The sequence below is a fragment of the Drosophila biarmipes genome, chromosome 3L, assembly GCF_025231255.1.
Source record: "Drosophila biarmipes strain raj3 chromosome 3L, RU_DBia_V1.1, whole genome shotgun sequence".
Lineage (NCBI taxonomy): Eukaryota > Metazoa > Arthropoda > Insecta > Diptera > Drosophilidae > Drosophila > Drosophila biarmipes.
Genome location: NC_066613.1, coordinates 17,525,802 through 17,547,644, shown reverse-complemented (window position 1 = coordinate 17,547,644; position 21,843 = coordinate 17,525,802). Strand labels below are relative to the sequence as shown.

The 21,843-nt window shown below is 39.7% G+C and overlaps 3 protein-coding genes across 7 annotated transcripts in view; 1 reads left to right on the top strand and 2 right to left on the bottom strand.

The window, feature by feature from the left end:
- Window positions 1-19: 19 nt before the first annotated feature.
- Window positions 20-2,951, top strand: LOC108035501 (histone deacetylase HDAC1). The gene is made up of 4 exons (XM_017111156.3): window positions 20-264; window positions 699-811; window positions 966-2,211; window positions 2,416-2,951. The coding sequence occupies exons 1-4, from the start codon at window positions 222-224 to the stop codon at window positions 2,583-2,585; spliced, it is 1,572 nt and encodes a 523-aa protein (XP_016966645.1). The 5' UTR covers window positions 20-221; the 3' UTR covers window positions 2,586-2,951.
- Window positions 2,952-5,925: 2,974 nt separating this feature from the next.
- The window catches only part of LOC108035043 (axotactin), a 72,363-nt gene continuing 56,445 nt past the window's right edge, over window positions 5,926-21,843 (bottom strand). For 2 of the 5 annotated variants that reach the window (XM_050886707.1, XM_050886705.1), the window contains exons 18-21: window positions 21,271-21,600; window positions 20,660-20,963; window positions 20,372-20,508; window positions 5,926-6,493 (exon numbers count right to left, since the gene is read on the bottom strand). In XM_050886707.1, the coding sequence (XP_050742664.1) occupies window positions 6,128-6,493; window positions 20,372-20,508; window positions 20,660-20,963; window positions 21,271-21,600 (1,137 nt within the window). In that variant the 3' untranslated portion in view covers window positions 5,926-6,127. Of the gene's footprint in view, window positions 6,610-14,134; window positions 15,268-20,371; window positions 20,509-20,659; window positions 20,964-21,270; window positions 21,601-21,843 lie in introns of those variants that run through there. The other 3 variants (XM_050886708.1, XM_017110413.3, XM_050886706.1) reach the window with 3 other exon arrangements.
- Window positions 11,431-12,770, bottom strand: LOC108035047 (uncharacterized). Its single transcript, XM_044095298.2, has one exon. The coding sequence runs from the start codon at window positions 12,106-12,108 to the stop codon at window positions 11,719-11,721; it is 390 nt and encodes a 129-aa protein (XP_043951233.1). The 5' UTR covers window positions 12,109-12,770; the 3' UTR covers window positions 11,431-11,718.

Genomic DNA, 21,843 nt, shown 5'->3' with positions numbered 1-21,843 from the left:
TCATAGAAGGCCACCCCGTTCGCTGTCATCACTATCAGTAGTAGGTTTTATTTTTTGTGCGCGTATTTTACTGCTCTTGGCTGCACAAAGCCAAAAATCAGAGCGGCGCCAAGTTTTAATATCTCCCAAATACTCGGGCAGTCCCCGATCAACAAAAAGGGTTCCAGGAACCGGCAAACATCGATTTGAAGGAGTTTTGAAACCGCCGACAGCGCCGCAAAATGCAGTCTCACAGCAAAAAACGCGTTTGTTACTACTACGACAGTAAGTTTAACACGAATTAGTTAAGTAAAAGGCCTACTAAGCGGAGACTTCAAAATCGCAAAGTAGCTACCATGTTTTTCACGCCGACTTGTGGTTTTTCCGCATCCGCTCAGAATCAGATGATAGCATTTTTGCAAATTTCAAGTTTTACGGCGACTGTACGAGCGCGTTCCGGTCCACAGCGCACTTTTCCGAAACGACCGCAGTGCGCTTGTGTGCGTGTGCGTGTATGTACCTGTAGGTCTCTCTTCCTCCTCTTTGTGTTTTTGTTGCTTTTCGTTCGGAGCGAAAGTGCGACCGCTGCGGTCGTTCGGGAAAAGTGACGCTCTCCCACAGACGCCTCGCCGACAGTGAGCGTAAAATTTGTATTCCACATTAGCGTGGCAATTAAATGTTTTTTCAAGCTGACACTAATCGTTATTCTTGATCCCCAGGTGACATCGGAAACTACTACTATGGCCAGGGTCATCCCATGAAGCCCCACCGCATACGTATGACCCACAACCTGCTGCTCAACTATGGGCTATATCGAAAAATGGAGATTTACGTAAGTTACTATTCTAAATGAGATCAAATAATCTTTAATAGTTTTATTTGAGCTTTAATCCAAGTCCAAAAGAACTCTTTATCTTTAAAATGATTTCATAAAAAAGTTTAAGATTGCAGCATTTATTTACTAAACACAACACTCATTCTTTCAGCGTCCCCACAAAGCCACTGCCGATGAGATGACCAAGTTCCACTCGGACGAGTACGTCCGGTTCCTGCGATCCATTAGGCCAGACAACATGTCCGAGTACAACAAGCAGATGCAGCGCTTCAATGTGGGCGAAGATTGCCCTGTTTTCGACGGACTCTACGAGTTCTGCCAACTCTCCGCCGGAGGATCCGTGGCTGCAGCCGTCAAGCTGAACAAACAGGCCTCGGAGATCTGCATCAACTGGGGCGGAGGCCTGCATCATGCCAAAAAATCGGAGGCCTCCGGCTTTTGCTACGTCAACGATATTGTCCTTGGAATCCTCGAGCTGCTTAAGTACCACCAGCGTGTTCTCTACATAGACATAGACGTGCATCACGGTGATGGCGTGGAGGAGGCGTTCTATACCACCGATCGTGTGATGACCGTGAGCTTCCACAAGTACGGAGAGTACTTCCCAGGCACCGGCGATCTGCGTGACATCGGCGCCGGCAAGGGAAAGTACTATGCAGTGAACATACCCCTGCGCGATGGCATGGATGATGATGCGTACGAAAGCATATTTGTGCCCATTATCAGCAAGGTGATGGAAACATTCCAACCGGCGGCGGTGGTGCTGCAATGTGGTGCCGATTCCCTGACTGGCGATCGTTTAGGTTGCTTCAATCTGACGGTCAAGGGCCACGGCAAGTGCGTTGAGTTTGTAAAGAAGTATAACCTGCCCTTCTTGATGGTCGGCGGTGGTGGCTATACCATTCGTAACGTTTCCCGCTGCTGGACCTACGAAACCTCTGTGGCTCTTGCCGTGGAAATCGCCAACGAACTGCCCTACAACGACTATTTCGAGTACTTTGGTCCCGACTTCAAGCTGCACATTAGTCCCAGTAATATGACAAATCAGAATACGTCAGAGTACCTGGAGAAGATCAAAAACCGGCTTTTTGAGAACCTGCGAATGCTGCCTCATGCACCTGGCGTACAGATCCAGGCGATTCCCGAGGACGCCATCAACGACGAGTCCGACGATGAGGACAAGGTCGACAAGGACGATCGCCTGCCCCAAAGCGACAAGGACAAGCGCATTGTGCCCGAGAACGAGTATTCCGATTCGGAGGACGAAGGCGAGGGCGGACGCAGGGATAACCGGACGTACAAGGGCCAGCGAAAGCGACCGCGTCTGGACAAGGACACCAACAGCAACAAGGCTTCCTCAGAGACATCCAGCGAGATCAAGGACGAAAAGGAGAAGGGTGGGTAATATTCTTATGCTTTTTTATGATCACAGTTAAAGTAAATTATAGGAATAGTTGGTCTGATGTAAAAAATATTATTATTTAGTACGTAAACAATCGTACTTTCATCCCGAAATGATTACCTGTAAATTACACTTTATCACTATGTTTATTCACTGATATATTGAAATTCAACTAATTTTACCATTATCTTGTTTTAAGGTGACGGAGCTGATGGCGAGGAATCGACGGCGTCCAATACGAACAGCACCAGCAACAACAACAGCAACAACAAGAGCGATAATGACGCCGGAGCGACGGCTAATGCCGGATCTGGGTCAGGATCAGGTTCCGGTACCGGGGCCAAGGGTGCCAAGGAGAACAACATATGACGTGGCGGCCGCAATTGGTTATAGAAGCCAATTAAGCGACCGCCGAAGTACAAGCCGCCGGATTTCACCTAGCGTCGTCTCATCCCGCGCTCCCCAAACATGCCCTTGAGCCATTTCCACGGCCCCTTCATAAGTCCCCCCGATCAGCTCCCATTTAGTGTGTAAGATTTCCGGAGGGTCAAAACAGTAATCAGTGGGCGGGACTTGAACTCATCGTAGACTTAAATACAATTTATTGTAAGGCAATCTGCGCAGATCGAAAGTGTATAAGCTAAGCATACAAAAGTAAATGCCTACGTCTAAGCGATCCAATGTGGCGAATCACGCAGAATCTAATTTAATCCAATAAATATTTATAAATACGAATGTTTTGCATTCTAATGGAAAAGTACGGCCTTCAGATAAGAATTTGCGTGCTTAGCAGCAAAAATTATTCAAAATGCCCCAACCCGCATATATTTCTGCGTTGGCTCTTATAATCTTTTGATTTTATAAAATCATAGCTAATTTAGAAGACAGTGGACACTTCGAAATGCAGTACCATACAAATAAGTTCAACCGGATGGACTATCAATATCGCACACTATGGTTTGAAGAGGTGTACTGAGGCCAAAACTGCACTTCTATATTTCATAACTTGAGTAATTTTACCCCGATTGGCATACCTCTATGAGTTTGTGGACGAATTCTTTAACAAAATACATAAAAATTTTCCTTTTACAAGAGGGTCGAAATTTTAGCCCATTTCCATGTTGAATTATTCCGTGTTTCCAATGGCTTTCGGAATGGGCTTCCAAAATTTCACTTCTAGATTCTATAACTTTAGTATTTGTAACTCGATTTTAATGTGGGATACCTCTATGAGTTTGTGGACGAATTCTCTAACAAAATACATTTAAATTTTCCTTTTACAAGAGGGTCGAAATTTTAGCCCATTTCCATGTTGAATTATTCCGTGTTTCCAATGGCTTTCGGAATGGGCTTCCAAAATTGCACTTCTAGATTCTATAACTTTAGTATTTGTAACCCGATTTTAATGTGGGATATCACTATGAGTTTGTGGACGAATTCTCTAACACAATACATTAAAATTTTCCTTTTACAAGAGGGTCGAAATTTTAGCCCATTTCCATGTTGAATTATTCCGTATTTGCAATGGCTTTCGGAATGGGCTTCCAAAATAGCACTTCTAGATTCTATAACTTGAGTAATTGTAACTCGATTTTAATGTGGGATACCTCTATGAGCTTGTGGACGAATTCTCTAACAAAATACATTTAAATTTTCCTTTTACAAGAGGGTCGAAATTTTAGCCCATTTCCATGTTGAATTATTCCGTATTTGCAATGGCTTTCGGAATGGGCTTCCAAAATAGCACTTCTAGACTCTATAACTTGAGTAATTGTAACTCGATTTTAATGTGGGATACCTCTATGAGCTTGTGGACGAATTCTCTAACAAAATACATTTAAATTTTCCTTTTACAAGAGGGTCGAAATTTTAGCCCATTTCCATGTTGAATTATTCCGTGTTTCCAATGGCTTTCGGAATGGGCTTCCAAAATTGCACTTCTAGATTCTATAACTTTAGTATTTGTAACCCGATTTTAATGTGGGATATCACTATGAGTTTGTGGACGAATTCTCTAACACAATACATTAAAATTTTCCTTTTACAAGAGGGTCGAAATTTTAGCCCATTTCCATGTGGAATATTTCGTATTTGCAATGGCTTTCGGAATGGGCTTCCAAAATAGCACTTCTAGACTCTATAACTTGAGTAATTGTAACTCGATTTTAATGTGGGATACCTCTATGAGCTTGCGGACGAATTCTCTAACAAAATACATTAAAATTTTCCTTTTACAAGAGGGTCGAAATTTTAGCCCATTTCCATGTTGAATTATTCCGTGTTTCCAATGGCTTTCGGAATGGGCTTCCAAAATAGCCCTTCTAGATTCTATAACTTGAGTAATTGTAACTCGATTTTAATGTGGGATACCTCTATGAGCTTGCGGACGAATTCTCTAACAAAATACATTAAAATTTTCTTTTTACAAGAGGGTCGAAATTTTAGCCCATTTCCATGTGGAATATTTCGTATTTGCAATGGCTTTCGGAATGGGCTCCCGAAATTGCACTTCTAGATTCTATAACTTGAGTAAATAGAAGTCGATTTTAGTGTGGGATACCTCTATGAGTTTGTGGACGAATTCTCTAACAAAATACATTAAAATTTTCCTTTTACAAGAGGGTCGAAATTTTAGCCCATTTCCATGTGGAATATTTCGTATTTGCAATGGCTTTCGGAATGGGCTTCCAAAATAGCACTTCTAGATTCTATAACTTGAGTAATTGTAACTCGATTTTAATGTGGGATACCTCTATGAGCTTGCGGACGAATTCTCTAACAAAATACATTAAAATTTTCCTTTTACAAGAGGGTCGAAATTTTAGCCCATTTCCATGTGGAATATTTCGTATTTGCAATGGCTTTCGGAATGGGCTTCCAAAATAGCACTTCTAGATTCTATAACTTGAGTAATTGTAACTCGATTTTAATGTGGGATACCTCTATGAGCTTGCGGACGAATTCTCTAACAAAATACATTAAAATTTTCTTTTTACAAGAGGGTCGAAATTTTAGCCCATTTCCATGTGGAATATTTCGTATTTGCAATGGCTTTCGGAATGGGCTCCCGAAATTGCACTTCTAGATTCTATAACTTGAGTAAATAGAAGTCGATTTTAGTGTGGGATACCTCTATGAGTTTGTGGACGAATTCTCTAACAAAATACATTAAAATTTTCCTTTTACAAGAGGGTCGAAATTTTAGCCCATTTCCATGTGGAATATTTCGTATTTGCAATGGCTTTCGGAATGGGCTTCCAAAATAGCACTTCTAGATTCTATAACTTGAGTAATTGTAACTCGATTTTAATGTGGGATATCACTATGAGTTTGTGGACGAATTCTCTAACAAAATACATTTAAATTTTCCTTTTACAAGAGGGTCGAAATTTTAGCCCATTTCCATGTTGAATTATTCCGTGTTTGCAATAGCTTTCGGAATGGGCTGCCAAAATTGCACTTAGAGATTCCATAACTTAAGTTATTTTATCCGGATTTTAAGTAATTTCATTCCGATTTTGAAGTGGGATACCCCTACAAATTTGTGGTTAAATTCTCTAACACTCTACTTTAAAATTGATCTTTTTAAAGGGTGTCAAATGAAGGAGAAAAGGATTACCCATGGATCTTAATCATATATAATAATACAAAATACTTACATTTATATACTCATTTAATTTGTGAAATTCAATACTATAAAGAACACAAATCAGTTTATCAATTTATTTTGTGTTTTCTCCAAGTCTAACTAACAATCTTAAAAGTTTCTAACCGACATAGCGTTCCAAAGTTGAGGTTGTGGCGTCGGGGAAAGGAATCCACTGGAGGTTTTCCGCCCACCAGTTGACAGTTTGTGACTAGTCTGCGAGGCTTTCCATGGGGGGAAACTGACTGGGAAACTGGCTGCGGCGCTAATCCAGCGATAATATCGACTCGATGCTGGTGCGATTACTGCGCGGCTGCAGTCGTGGTCCAACCAAGTAACTAATTGGATTCGCGAACTGGCGCTGCAGCAGGGAGTTTTCCAGGAAGAGCGTCGGCGGCGGCGGTTGGGGCGTCACTTTCGAGTGATGCCGTCGCATTGGCACCGCTGGGGGTGGGTGTTTTCCAACCGGCCCCTCTGGATTTTCCACCCGATTCGGCGGCAGGGTGGACCCTGTTCGCGCATTGGCATTTGCGGCGACATCAAAGGACTTGCGCTGCTCTGGATCCTCTATGTCGTCGGGCGCTTTGTGGCGGGATTTGTGTCCCTGTGGCCGCGGCTGCTGCTGCGCTTTCTGGAGGAGATTGGGCATGAAAATGGCAAAGGGACATCGGGTGGGATATGGAGTCGGGGAAGCGGGGAGGTTCGGGAATTTAGATCAAATATTTTTCAGGGTTTAATTCTATTTGGCTTTTAGTCAAAGTGACGTTCAATGGACATGGTCGGCGGTGAGGGGTTCATGTTTGTGTGTGTCCAGAGAAGAGATAAAGTTTTATAATTATTTAAAGGCTTTGAGAGAGAGTACAGAAGAGGGAGGATAGCGGGGTGAATGGCGGTTATTCAAGCTGCCTTTGCACCTGGCAAAAGTTTATAAGGGTTTTTCTTTACGGGATTTTGGCACCTGTCGTGATTTGGCACTTTATGTTGTTAATATAAATGCACTGAACTGACGTGGAGGTGTACACCAAAATATTGTAGTTGTCCCGCCTTCTGTGATTGATGGAATTTGTCCTTCAATACAAAAAGTCGTGATTGGAATAACAAACTAAAACCCCAATATAGCAAAATATCATCATCAGCCTTTTATAAAGATATTAAATATGTCCATTTGATTTGCTTATCAGTCTTGAATTAAAACGGGGAAAATTGAAAATATTTTTGTAATTAAAAAATCTTGAAAATATCCTATATTGATAACATAAAATCAAATTAAAAGTATACAAATTTTGAATTATCATCCCTTTGATAAGAATATTAAAAAATCTAAAAACTATTTTAAAAAACTTAAATCGCTTACAACGCTATTAAATATTTTTTATTTAAGATTTTGAAAAACACCATGTTTCTAAACTTGTCAAGTTTCTCTTTTTCAGTGTACTTCTGCGTGTGCCCCACTGTGTGTGTGAGCGCCTTGTATGTGCATCTCCTGTATTGCATTTTGGATTGCAAGGCGCGTCCTGCCTGGACCCCGTCCAAAATCCATTTTGCTGCCCCAGGGCTCTGGCCAACAAAGGCGCCACGTCAGTCGCCGGATGGTGTCTTGGTTACACGAAATCCGCCAGTCACTTCATACCGTTTTCTATGGCAGCCTCACAACGCGTACCTCATGTCCCCTAACCCCAACCCCCAACCTTGATCCCCAATCCCAATTGCCGCCCCTTTATGCCCCGAGCTGGGGCGTGGCAACGTTAGCAGCTGCCCGAAAATCATCTACTAGGAAAGCGGCTAACGCGTTTCAGTCAAGTGCAAATGTGTTGGCCAAGCGACAGCGATGCATTTACATACTTCCATGGGAGGAAGTTAGGTAAAAGGAGGTAACAGAAACCTTAAAGTATCCTAAATATGAAATGATATATTTTGGTTGTGTTGAAAAAGATGCAGGATCCTACAAATATTCTTAAATTTTAATGGAATAATGTTATATTTTGTCATATTTTCTTAATATTTTTTACTTTCTAAATAACCGAGGATCATAAAAATGATATTTATTTTATATTAAAATTAGTACTTGAAATATATATATTAAAAAAATAGTTAACAATAAAAACAAATTTTTTTATTTTTACTTTATTCTGTTCCCAATTTCATTTGTGTTACGTGTGCGTAACGGATTCTACCTTACAAAAAATAACCAATTCTACACGATTTAAAAAGGAATCATTTTCATAATTAAACTTTTCGAAACTTTTTCACTTCCACACTGTCTTGGTTAAGTCAAAGTAGATCACGAAACTGTCAAACTGTTCACCCCTGGGTATAAGGAAAAGCATTTAAAATGTTTATTTTTCCCTGAAATTCGCTTTTGCCTGCGCTTTTCATACTTTTCCATTTCGCATTTGCATGGGGCCCATTTCAGTTTCATTTTCGTGCAATTTTATTGTTCTTGGCTGAAGGTTGCTGGCACTGGAGCAGTGGCAGCGGTGGAAACAATAAGCAGAACTTGCACTTTCATGCAGCACACTGACACTGACACACATCCTGGGCCCTCCAACCTGCCACGCCCCCTGGGATCCTTTGGAAGCCATATTAACATTGTTGGCCCAGCATTTTTCATTGCATATGCCGCGGCGCATTTCGAATATGTTTGTTCTATGAAGTTTGCCAAGTCATCGCACAAAGGTGGAATATTCCAATTTATTACCTGCGCACGGCACAAAAATATTTGAACCTATATTGTTTGTTATAATTTGTAAATTAGAAATTTCAATTCAGAAAATAAATTATTATTAAATATTTGTTTTATAAGGTATTATCGAAATATAATTCAGAAATAAGCTAATCAATTTTATGGACTGTATAATAAAATATTTATATTTGTAATAGAAATGAAAATAACACTTTTTAAGGTCTATTTTAGGTCTTAATTGCTTTATAAAATCGTAAAAAATAACGACTTTGTATTGGGAAATATTATTTAATTGGATTAACTTCAAATATTTTTTTACGCACAGGCCATGAAACCATAAGGCATACATTTACGCACTTTGGAAGGGTGGCGATGGAAATATATTTATTACACATGTTGAACAATGTAAGCACAAGTTTGGCTGCTCATTTGGTCGATGGTCAACAAGCAAATGCCTTGTTAACCATTATGGGCCATGTTTAAATGTGGCAACACACAAACGACAGCAACAACAAGGGCAAAAAACGACAATAACTTTTCGCATTAAATGAATGCCAAGTGGCACTGAGACGGCAAGGTAGAGGAAAAGCGACGGAAAGTTCGGGAAAGTATAGGGAAGAGCGAAAGAGCCGAAACAAAAGAACGAAAAAGTTCGCTTTTTTCAACTTTTCAACGCGGAAATTAATAACAAATTGCTTTAAGCCACCATGACGATTACGTCCTGCCACTGATTTCTCTTAACAGTGATGACAAAGTGGCAATAATTTAAAAGAAATTCAAATATTTGATTAAAGAATTCAGCATATTTCCCCATTTTGTGTCTTCGAAATTGTATATAATATTTATTATATTTAAATTTTCAGGCTCAAAACACCTTTTAAAAAATCTTTAAAATTCTTTTAAAGAGTCAGAAAACAATTATGTAAAAGCTGTAAAGTGCCATAAACTTATTACATATAAAATAATTCTATAAGACAATAATGTGTATATTTAGTCTATTTTTTGAGATAAAAATATAGTGTCATCACTCTTGCACGACCAAAAATCAGTGAGTAAACATAAGTATATCCTTACATATTTCCTGGTTTTTTCCTGGCAACGCCTTAACTCCGGCCTGAATTTCAGAATAAAAGTTTTTCCTGCACAATAAACACTTCATTGCGCACTTGAGTTAATTTGTCAAGAAGCCCGAGCGCATACATATGTTAAAATTATTGAAAAAGTTTCAAGTGGCGAATGGCAGCGAAAGATGATGTTGCTCCTGATGGGTTTTCATTAGGCACTGGGGCTGGGAAGAGGAGTTTTTCTTTTCCCGGTCTGCTGATGGCTCTGGACCATGGCCATTTTTGTGGAACATGAATAATGTATGCTGTAAAAGTTTAATGAAAATGCACCAAAAGGGAAACGCCGCAAATTCGCCACCAATGGAAACAAACAAACTGCTAGACACACAAAAAGTAGCAAATAAAAAGCGAAAAAATAATTAGAGCAAGCTGCCAAGCAACCAAGTCAATTAACTTCTGCTCCCATTCTATTTTTTGCTAACGTACGAAATTGCGCCTTTTTGATTAAACAATAAGTAAAAGCAATTACAAATCTAAAATTTTTTATAATGAATAAATAGAATATTAGTAATGACGATGAAAGCAATAATTAAAAAGTTTTTTTTTTTTTAATCCTAGTTAAAAAATAATATCTTAAGTAAAAATCTGAAGAGTTTAGTACAGAAAAAAAAAATAATATAGTATGTTAAATTTATAAAGTATTAAAATTATAAAATCTAAGTTTATTTTACTAAGAACATTAATATTTTTTAATACTGATAAATGGGCATATTTTTTTATTTTAATATTGATTAAAAAGATTTGAAACCCGTATCTTTGTTTTTTTGTACGCCTTATATTTTTTAGTCACTTAAAAATATGTTTATTTTGCTCTCAACTCTTCCGCAATAGCCATAAAATAAATTCCAGGAAAATGGGGAAAAGCTCGCAGCTGCGGAGCTGTGGAGGCATTCCAGACTCCTGGTGTCCTGCTTTTGTTTTGGCCCTTCGCTCTAGATGAGCTCCACTCTCGGCGCCATTGTCCTGCGTCCTGCGTCCTTTGTCCCTTATCCTGGCTCCTGCTGTTGGTGCTGCTGTTCAATAAACTGTAATTCGTGCACCACTTCCAAGTGCATTCATTTGTCGCACCGCTCACAGATACACACACATACAGGCATAAACACACACACTATCGCAGCAGTGCCACTCAGTTGCACACTCACACACTCTCAAAGCTGCACATTGTGCTTGGCGTACATGGCGTATGAGTGACATTTAATTAAAATTTATGTAGTCTAAAAAGGCAAGAATTTTTCTACACCCCATGCCCCACCGCTCGAAATTTATGCAACGCCCCATTTTGTTTGAGTTGTATTAAATGTTCGCAGTTTTGCCGACCGGGTTTTTTGGTAATCATGTGCAAATTTGTTTTTACACCCATTACAAAGTGCAGGTCGACGCCGACACTCTGCTCCCTGACAATTACGTCTGCGGAAAACGTATACGTACACGTAATCAAATATTTAAATGGAAAATTGCACTTTTGCCGGGCCAAAGATAAGATGTGAAAGTGAGGGGCATTTGCCTTTCCCTGTCTGGCTTTTACAAATGACTGAAGTTTAATTTAAGTTTTGGTTCATTTTGAACACTATCTTTTTGTAGATCTCAGATATTCTTCATTGTAATGGCTGGAATCGTTTATTTTAAACGGAAACGATTATATTAATGGGTGCTAGGAGTGCTCTTAAAATATTAAATGTGTTTTTTTTTAATAAAATAATTAGGAAAGAATTTTACTCTGTGGATGTAATGAAAGAAAAAAAAATACACGTCCTCAAAATGTTCGATTTTAAAATAAAAAGAAAAAAATATTAAAATAAAAATGCTGTTCAAATCCAAAATTATTAATATTATTTTTTATAAATATCAATCATTGCAAATAATTGTTCCTTTTCATGGAATACATTTTCCTAACTTCTTAATCTTCCATCTTTAATTATTCTTTCGCAAACCGTCTCATTAGATTTCTTTATATTTTAAAGTTTTTTATTATTTCTAATTTAAATGCGTATTATAATTTTATATAACAATCACTGTAGCTGTTCTTAGAACAACTAACCACATCTTTTTTCACTTCTTCCCCTTGGCCTGCTGCTTTTTCCTGTTTAGCATCCATTGGTGGATCTGCATGCGGCGATAGTACAGATGTCTCTGCAGATTCTTCTTGAAGAGCGTCTCCCTTGCCAAAATCTCGAGGTCCTCGAAGCTGCACTGCCGTATATTCTGCTTGGTTCGCTCGATTAATTCGCGTGTCAGGTGAATTTTGGTGGCCGAAGCCCGTGTCACATGGACTTTTCTCCTCCTCAGCTCCTCGCGGTGCATAAACATAGCGTAGGCCGCCGTGGGTGACTTTGGTGGCGAATACCCCGAATTCTGGGAAGGATTCCCCTCGGACTTCTCCTCGACTTCCTTGCTCTGCTGGATGAGGCACATCTTGACTGTTTGCTTGGTTGACTGCATTTGCTGGTTACGTCAGGGCTGCTCGTTTCTTTTATATGCAATCCCTCTTTTTGACCTGCCCATTCATGAGACCCACTCTCGCAGGTCAATCGGTTGGCCAGGCCAAAGACTGACCTGAATGCCGAGTTTTTTGTCACTAATTTTTTTACTGCTCGCGGCTGGCGGTGGATTAAAAAAATCTAATCCCATTCATTACCTAAAAAGTGTCGTAAAATTCCAGGGAATAGCGAAAAAAAATACTCCTTCGTCGCACTTCTGCTCGCTAATCCGGATATATTACCGGATTAAGTTGAACTACGGAGTTTATGGGTCGAAAGACCGTCGCTACTGCCTTCTCATGTTCCTTCTTGTCGTGGTTTTGCGGTCTCATCGAATGCTCTGCCATACACTTTACACTCAGCTAATCCTTTGGCCAGCGAGTCCTGGCAATTAGCGTCATAATGAAGCGACAGCTGAGATGCCCGGTCTTTATTTGCGGGAAATTCACAGCGGAACGGGTTGAAAACATTCGCCCGCGGGCACTTTGAAGAGGAGCTGATGGCTCTTTGGCCAGGCCAGATGACCAGCTGACCCAATTTGTAAACATTCAAGCCAAATATTTGTCTTTGATCGCCGGCCACAACCGCAACTTCTTTATTATTCGTCAGGGGAACAGTGGTGTCAAAAAGGATTTAAATCGAGTTAAATACTTAATCATAAAAGGGGGTTTTCAGAAATATTTTGAATGTTTCTATATCTTTGATGAAAAATTAGAAACCCTTTTTTAATAACTTCTTGGCTAAAATAAATATTTTAACAAAACTGATCTAATTCTTTTTTATAATATTACTTCAACAACATAGTTGTCATTCTATTATATTTTTGTTAGTCTGAAACTTTGTTTGTAGGTTTTCTTTAACTGATCGCATTTGATTTATTCCACTGTGCCCCGGTCATGTTGTTTTTCCATAAATTTATGCTTCTGGGCAAAAGGGCGATATAAACTCATTACATTGGCTTGACTGCTGTTGATGTTGTTGCCACTTTTGATGGGGCTGGCATTGCTTAACCAGCGCATTCTCCATCCGAAATATTTGGCGTTCGTTTTTGGGTTTCATTCACCAGGAAAAGGGTTTTCTGGCCGGCCGAGGCTCGTTGCTATGTGCGAAAATCACAACATTTTAATCTCATAATCTGAATTTATGTGCAGACTCAATTTCGTTATACTTAACGACGTTTTATGCGGTTATTTTATGCAGGCAGGGGCCGAAACTGAAGGAGCTCAAGGGAAGCCCAGCGCCAAACTAGCTGTATAAGCTCCCTTTTTCCACACACACACCCTTTGCAGTTCCGTTGGCACCCCTTAAAATGAGTGTAGGTGGGGAAGTACACTCATAAAAATATTGGCTGACATTGTAGTCAAGATTTAATGAGTTTCAATAAGTTAAATTAATGTGAATAACCTTTAATTTAAAATTGGAAAACACCTTTTTTGAATATCGATGTATGAAACTGTTTAAAAGTCGGCAGTAAAAATGGGTTTTAGATTGGATACATTTTACAAAATGAACGAATTGAGTCCCACCATTTTCTCGCAGTGCACACGTTAAGTACATCATATATGTGTGAGAGCCCGTGCATGTGTGTCTGTGCGTCTATGAGCACTTGAGATTTTCTATGGTCGCACAAAACACATTAGTTAAAAGTACTGACCAACAAAGCCACTAACAAGCTGTTGGTAACCGTCCACCCCATCCCCCTGGAGGACCCGGTTTTTCCCCCATAATACACACCACATCCCTGGGATTTCCCCCACTTTTCCCTTTATTTTCCCCCACATATTGAAGTGCCATTATGTGAGCTTTACTTTTTCCATCTTCTCCGACTTCATCGCTCCTTGTTGTTGTATCAATCTCGGTGATGATTTTTTTGTTGTCGTCAGCATTTTGCTGCTGGAAAGTTTTTTAATAAACGCATTTAAATGAATTGATGTTTGGGCGAGTTATTCTGCGTAATTTCTCATCATTTAATATGAAACAAGTAAAAGTTGTGTTCTCATTTCCTGGCCAAAGAACTTTTATTACCTTCGTATATCACACGGTAAAGAATGGAATTTACAAAAAACAAAAATATAGTAGAAAGGGAATTGCAAAAAGGGAAAGAATGAAAGTTGTGCAATTCTTAAAACATAATGGAGGCAACTTTTGCCTTGCAGCAAAAGCAATTTCGAGCTTAACTTTAAAGTTATTAATTTACATGTAAGTTAAAGAGTTTAAAAGGGGTAACTCTTAAGTGGACACTTTAGTTACCAAAACTTGCTTATTTTTAGATAAACACAAATACTTTTGTTATAAAAATAAAGCTCTTAGGAACGATTTGGAATGGTTTGAATAACTTCTAGCTAATTCTAAAAATTGTTTTGGTTTTGGGAGAAATCTTTTTGTGTTTGTCCTTAAAGCGAAGTCTTGAATTCGAGTCATATTTTATCAAGTTATTGCCACAATTCGTTTGGATAAATTCGATGCAAAGAATTTCTTCTTGCATTTTTTGTTTTGAGGAATATTCATGTCGATGGGCAGACGGTTTTCTTTATGCACAACAACCCAAGGACTTGCCTCTTTTCAATTTATATTATTTGTTCTGCCTTTGTCTGTGTCGCACTTTTGACTTGCTTTTATTTATACAAATTGCTTTTGTTTTTCGGCTCTCATGGTGCTTTGTTTATTTTAGCCCAGTTGTTGTCTTGCCATCAATTCGCCTAAATATTTATGCTTTTATACATCTTTTCTGGGACGAGTTTTGCATTCGTCTCGTTGGTTTTTTGTGACAGTATTCCCTCGTTGTTTATCCCTAGTTTCTGGTGGTGGTGGCCCGTCGATTGACGCCATGGTATCCGTTTTGCTTGCCACCCGCTTTGCGATTGCTGCCACTGCCGCTGCTGTTGGCCAAATCCACATCCGTTTCGGCCACGATTGGCGGACCCCAAGAAACTTGTCGCCGCACTGTGGCAGGTCCAACTCCAGACCCCGTTCCCGCTCCTCCGGATCCGCCGTTTCCTGCCCCCGATCCTGGCTTCCTCCTCTTGGAATTGAAACTCGGCTGCTGGGCCGAGGAGGCGCCTCTTTGAGACAGTTGTCGTTGCGGCGGCAGCTGCCTTTGCATTTCATGTTGCTGCTGCTGCTGTCAAAGTGCACAAATTGTTTCGCATTGCTTTTTATTAAAAACTTTTTCGGGCGTAATAATAATTTTCATGCAACTCTGCGCCTTGCAAGGAATGTTTCCTCTTCAAAGAGATTTTCTTTGATTAGTTTTGTTCATTGCCATCGTTGAGATACCTTCATGCCGGGCTTTCCCTTTTGTTTTTTTTTTTGTAATTATCATGCGCGAAAAGAATGCTCACTTGTTAGTAATACGATTTGCATATTTGATGTTAGAGTAAGCAATTGAAATTCAATTTTTTATCTTCTCTTTTGCAGAGAAGGTAGGATGGAATATTTCCTGGCATTAAGGACCCATTCAAGAGTGAAATTTGAGAGGCAGACCCAAAAGCTAAACTCATTGTAATTTACTCCTATTGTTCATTTTAGAAGTCATTGTGTTGTTATACGCTTGAAAAGCTGAGTGAAAACATGGAAACCTAATTAAAATGCCTCTTCCTGAGTTGATTAAATATTAAACGCTGGGAAATTACACCCTAAAATCTATAGAATAATTTGTGTGGATTTATGCACCTTTATTTTCCATGATTTAATATTATATTTATTTTTTAATTAAAAAAACAAGTTTTTAGCGTAAATAGGTGTATTTTAAAGTATAAATAAAATACTTAAACAATAATATTTCCTAAAGGTTATAATTTTTCCCTTCAGAATTTAAATGAAACCCAAACAAATCATTAAAAATGTATATCCTTCCTTGAGGTAAATCAAAATTATTCGCCTCAACACCCCAACTATCTTTAATCACCGCCTCCCTCCTATTTATTTATTAAATTGCGGCCTGCGTTTTAATTTACACATCATTAGTTCGGTTCGACATTCTCGCCTTCATTAAGATTTATATGAAACTTGAGCAAACAGCACCAAATCTGTGTGGGCGGCCCCTGCATGTGGGTGCCGAGTGGGTTTCTTTTTTCGGTGGGTGTTCGGGGGACTTTGTTGCTGCCACTGGTACTGCAGTTTTGCGGGGGCTTGGGGTTTCGTTTTTGCATTCTAAGCTCGTAATGAGTTTCACCGCAGCATTGTGGTAGCTGGCAAAGTTAAGTGCGTGCTGCGTTTGCGGCAGGCCAAAATGAACAGCGGCAGACGACGGCGGCGGGTGGAAATAGTGGGAAAAGCTGGAGAAGCGAGCAAGAAACCAGGCAGAGGCACCAGCAAGATGAAAGAAAACTGCAAAGATGCCCACAAACATTTTTGAATAAAAAGAAACTTGGCATGCATGACGGGAGCAACCTCAGTACGAACGGCGGCAGAACATGGGCAGCACATGCACCAGCTGAGGCACTTGCACTTTTTGGTGCTGCTCAAACAAAAGATGCAGCGTCGAACTAAGACTTTCACTACAGTAAACCAGGGTAAAAACACACTATAAGAATTAAAATATAAATTTAATCCCGCAATATCCTAAAAATTTTAAATGTATGCCTTAAAAATTGATTAGTTCTTTTACAGTTATCAAAATATATTTAAACAATTAAATTTAATAAAAAGTTTAATAAAGAATTTTCGTAAATCAAGTAAATTTCTATAGGCAAACAAAGCATCATTAAATCAACTTTTAAAAATTGTGAAGTCATAATTAATCGAATTAACTTTTTGACTTCAAAGTTAGCTCTCTAGAAAACACCTCCGGGCAAGGGACTTCCTACCGATAAACCACTGTATTAACCCCTTTAAAGGAGCAACCAGCATAGTATTCCGCTCACTCCTTTTGGGAAGCGAAACTTTTTGATTTTGAGGCAGGAAAAAAGTTTTGAGTGCGCTTCAATTTCGGTTGCTTTGCAATCAGGCTCGCGTAGACGCCGCAAGTCAAGTGGAAATGTGGAAAATGGAAAGCGGCGCGGAAAGTGGCGGGAAAAAGTGGGCCAACTTGGGTGGCGATAGACAATGCCGCACGCACTTCGGGCTTTGCACAACTTTCACCATTTTTCGGGTGTCACCGAAAAACGACAAGGGACGAAAAAAAAATACGAGTAGGAAAATTCATCGTCAGATTTGAATGTGCAGCGATTGGCGCCCGGGAAAAATTCAATTTGGCTGCAGCTTAAGCTCAGACAAAGTACATGCTAAGTAAGCTCAAAAGTAACAGGCGACCCCCACGATAGACACTTTTCCAGCTAAAACTACACGAAAGCCAATAAGTTCAATATTTCGCTTTTTCAATTTCCCCTTCGAGAGGAAACCTCTGGGAAAATTGGGGGACGGAAAAGGGAGTTCGAAGTTCGTTCGAAAGTTTGCTTTTGGGCGTGCCGAAAAGTCGATGCAGAAGTTGAAAGTTCTTGCCGCGTTTGTTGCTTAGTTGAAGGTTTTGTCTTAAGTTTTCTGGTCACCGCCATGCATATACAATCTATATAAATCATGGACAGGCACTTGATAAGCAAGAAGAGCGCCCGACCTTCCCCTTCCATCAGGCTCCCATAAATTGTGGACTGCAACAATTGTTATTCTTGGTCGAAAGTTCAAAGCTAAAAAGCAAGTTTTTCCTGGCAGGGATTTCCCGGCTTTTCCTCAAACGCATATTCATTTGGCAAATGTCCCCTAACAAAGCCACCACCCCCAAAATGCAGTTCAATTTATTTTTGTGCCGAGATATTTTAACTTTTGTGCTTTGCCGAGCACTTCTTCCTATTAAATAGCATTTTAGACAATTGGCTTGGCTGCAAAACCAAAGAGGGGGAAGCGACTGCCGGTGGCAAGAAATTGCATTGATGCCGCTAAGAAATTGTCCTGGCCACAACAGAGCCAGGCAAAAGGTTTCATTCTGTTGGTTTTTTCTTTGGCCCGGCTAACAAAGGGAAAGAATTGGCCAATATACAAAGAAATGGGGCGAAGAGGAGACCTGAAAAAAAACACACACCCCCCGGAAGCGGAAACTTTCAAAAGGATGTAAAAACTATCAAGTATCCCACATTCAAGGGTCTGCCTTACACACTTTTAATGCTCGACGAGAATGGGTTTTACCCTTGACTTGAAGAGATTGTGGGAACAGGTTCAAAAGAAATAAAAATTAATTAGGAAAATGCTTTAAAATAACATATCTAATTGTGTTTAACTAAAATTTTTGACTGAATTTAAAGAAATGATTGGTTCGAATATATTTGTTTTATATAAATGAAAAGGATATGAAATGGATAGAGAATGGGTTTTATACTTTTACTTGAAGGGCTTTTGGAGTAGTACATTTATTAGGTAGGAAAATACATTAAAGGAATAAGAATTTGGAACCTATTTTATATAAATTAAAATTATATTTTATAATTAGTATTTTAAGTTAAGGACCAAATATTGGCAGTACTCCCCCAACTAATATAATCCAAATTTTTTTTTTCTGTTACTGCAAAAAACCATAGCATATTTTTTGGGGCTCGAATTCGTCACTCGCCTTCGCTGCAATTAATGCATTCAACTTGACAGTGCAGTAAATCGGCTTATGCAATAATTAAGAAATAATTGAATTGACTCGATTGGCAAAAGCAACAGCATTGTTCTGGCCAATGTCTATTGGCCCGGCCAATTTCGTTGCGTTAAGCCAATTGTCAATAGTTTTCCCCTCTTCCACGCATTTTGGCTGCGCTCGCTTGGTTTTTGTTGAATTTAATTAAACAGTCTCACCATAAGCGCATTCAATATCAACAATTAAAACGACACGCACAAAAACACACCGGTGTGCGTGTGTGTGCTCTGCCATTATGTTGTGATTAAATATTTTTAAAATACAGCCGAACGGGTTTGTTGTTTGTTGCTATTCAAATATGCACACACAAAGTGGGGCAGCTTGGAAATATTTTCCCAAGTTTTGTTTATTTAGTTAAATTCAATTAAATGCAATTTAATTAAACGAAACATTTTCCCAAGTTGTTGATGGCCGCCAGGCACTCACGAGCACACATGCGGACATGCCAAGTAAATCACTTAAAATGCAACTAAGAATTTAGTTTAAATATTACGGTCATGCTAAGATGTTAGAAATAAACATGCTTTGATTTTCTTAATTTAAGTAAAGGTTGCAGTACGCAAACTAGGATAGCCTACTTATGAACCAATTTTTTTTAATACCAATTGAAATCATTTTTATATATCAAAAATTGTAAAGGATCAGTGGTTGAGAGCTTATTTATTTATTCACAACCAGTTTTTTGGCGCCCTATTGTTAATTCAAAGTAACAAAGGATTTTAATTAGCCAAAAAAGCAATTAGCCATGAAAAATGTCTATACCAAAAATGACAGCAAATATTTAGCTGTTGACAAAAAATTCTTAATTAGATTATTGTTAAGTTTCGTGGCGTTTAATTGTACAGTCCTGTTAAGCAAATAAGTTATAGAACTTCTTTAAATGTAAACAGCTAAAACCTATTAGTTCGAATAAATGGAAAGCGCTGAACCTGACACATGTTAGTAATTTTTATTAAAATACAATTTATTTACAAGATTCAAATTATAAAGTTTTCAACATAAAAATGCGTAAATTATGTAATAACAAGACAAGTAAAAATATTTTAAAAATAAAATAAGAACACTGGGTTTACGTTAGTCTTAGGCCCCTGGAAGAGGACCCGATTGTATTGCATTGTAGGTAATACTCGATGTTCCCCCAGCAAATCCCCTCGAGTTGCAATTACAGTGGCCACTCGGTCGTGTGTACCCCCGATTGTACTTGACATTATTACGTTTGTTTACCCAATCTGACTGCTAATGTCCCCCTGGACTGTCCAAATATTGGTGCATGAAAATGTGTGTGTTTGTCTTCGGGGATGTCCTTGCGATTGCAAATGTGAATGATGCACTTTCATGCCTCACAGCTGTATGCCTATGTATTTGCATGCCATTTACTTTGCTTACATTATGTAATGACAAGCTCTCCTGCTTGCCTGATGGGTGTTTGGGTGTGTGTCGCGTGTGTACAATGACAAGGTGTTTTTGGGTGGATGGGTGGTGTTCTCGTGTTATTTACATGCCAATGCCAAGGCCGCGCCCCTCAGCCCAATCCATGCAAATTGGTCTCGCTGATTGTGGCTATTGGCGCCATTCGGTTAGAGTTTACTGTGGGTGGGGGTCCTCTGCTTACCGGTCGACTTGGCTCCTGGGCCTGAGCCTCATCCCCCGCAGCCGCCTGCTCGCTTTGGGCCAACTCTCCGTTCTGGGCGGCGGGCAACTGAGGTGAAGTCTCTACAGGATCTGCCTTCGCCTCCGGCTCTTTGAGAGCTACACAGAATAGAATAAAAATTATTAATTTACTTTTAAGAAATATAGAAAAATTAAACCCTCATTAATTTCAAGAAGATGGATTTATCAAAACAAAGAATATATGATTAATTAATTAATGTGTGATTTTGAGTGACTTATATGGACTTACCATTTTCTGAGGCAGAGGCATCGGTAGTGTCCGTCGCCAGCTGTTCAGCTGGCTGAGCCTGAGACTCCTTCACTTCGCTGGCAGGTGGGTCCTTCTGGGGCTCATCCTTCTCACTGCCTTTCTCCGCTGCTTTCTCCACTGGCGCCTCATCCTCCTCCTCTTCCTCCTCTTCGATGCGCGAGGCAATGTCTCCATTTTTGGACAAGGCAGTGGGCGTTCCAGGCTGCGAGGGCGTGGCACTGCCGTTCTTCAAAATGCCCACCAAGGGGGCACCATTTCCCGGCTTTTTGTCCTCCTGCGGCAGCTGAGATATGCACAGAAAATAAGAGATTTTACACTCAAAAATGCATTTTAAAAAACAGGAATGAAAGGCTAGTAATTAAAAAAATTTAAAGATTGTATTTGATAAACAAAATTGTCAACATATAAACAGTATATAGTCCTCCTGCTTGTTCATTTATTTTTAACTAAACTATTTGATAGCCACACAAAATACACAAAAAATATTATATATAAATAATATATAATATTTTATTCCACTTATTCCACTTTTCCAAATGGATTTTAAGGAAGTTAATACAGCATTATTGTCTGCTAAAGCCATTACTCACCGCCTTGTAGGTATATGGTGGCAGGCCATTCCCCGACCCCGCCGTCACCCCGCCCAGGAGGCCGGCCTTCACACCTGGCGACTCGTGCATCTTGGTGGCCTGCTCCTTGGACCAGATGATGTCCTCATCCGTCTCCCGCTCGATGCGCTTCTTGTAGGCCAGGTGGCTGCGATACACCTCCAGCAGGCAGCAGATCACGATGATGACAAAGACACTGGTCAGCGTGAGGAAGACGACCTGCGTGGAGTCCTCCTGCTTGTTCTCGTCGTACACGAATCTCGGGACGTAGGGGACGCGGGCTGGCGGCTCCTCCACCCACGGCTCGGGTATCTGTGGGATACAGGTAGACGGGTAGAGCGCATTCATTAGCACAATTTGTCGCCTGGTTGCCTCGGGTAATCCGATTCACGAGCCCCCTAGAAGGCAGCCTCAATTTGCACTGACACAAAAGAGGTTTAAATTCATTTAAATTATGTCTAGTCAAAAATCGAAGAACGCGATAGTGGCTATAACGGATTGGAAAATAATTTCCATAAGTGTATTTTATCGAAAGGGGATATACCTTTAAAGGGG

What these genes read in the sequence shown, in the direction of transcription:
- LOC108035501 (XM_017111156.3), top strand. Translation starts at nt 222, where the DNA reads ATGCAGTCTCACAGCAAAAAACGCGTTTGTTACTACTACGACA. An exon ending in CGTTTGTTACTACTACGACA is followed by an intron (nt 265 to 698) that starts GTAAGTTTAACA and finishes CTTGATCCCCAG; the next exon opens with GTGACATCGGAAACTACTAC. An exon ending in CAAGGACGAAAAGGAGAAGG is followed by an intron (nt 2,212 to 2,415) that starts GTGGGTAATATT and finishes TCTTGTTTTAAG; the next exon opens with GTGACGGAGCTGATGGCGAG.
- LOC108035047 (XM_044095298.2), bottom strand. Translation starts at nt 12,108, where the DNA reads ATGCAGTCAACCAAGCAAACAGTCAAGATGTGCCTCATCCAGCAGAGC.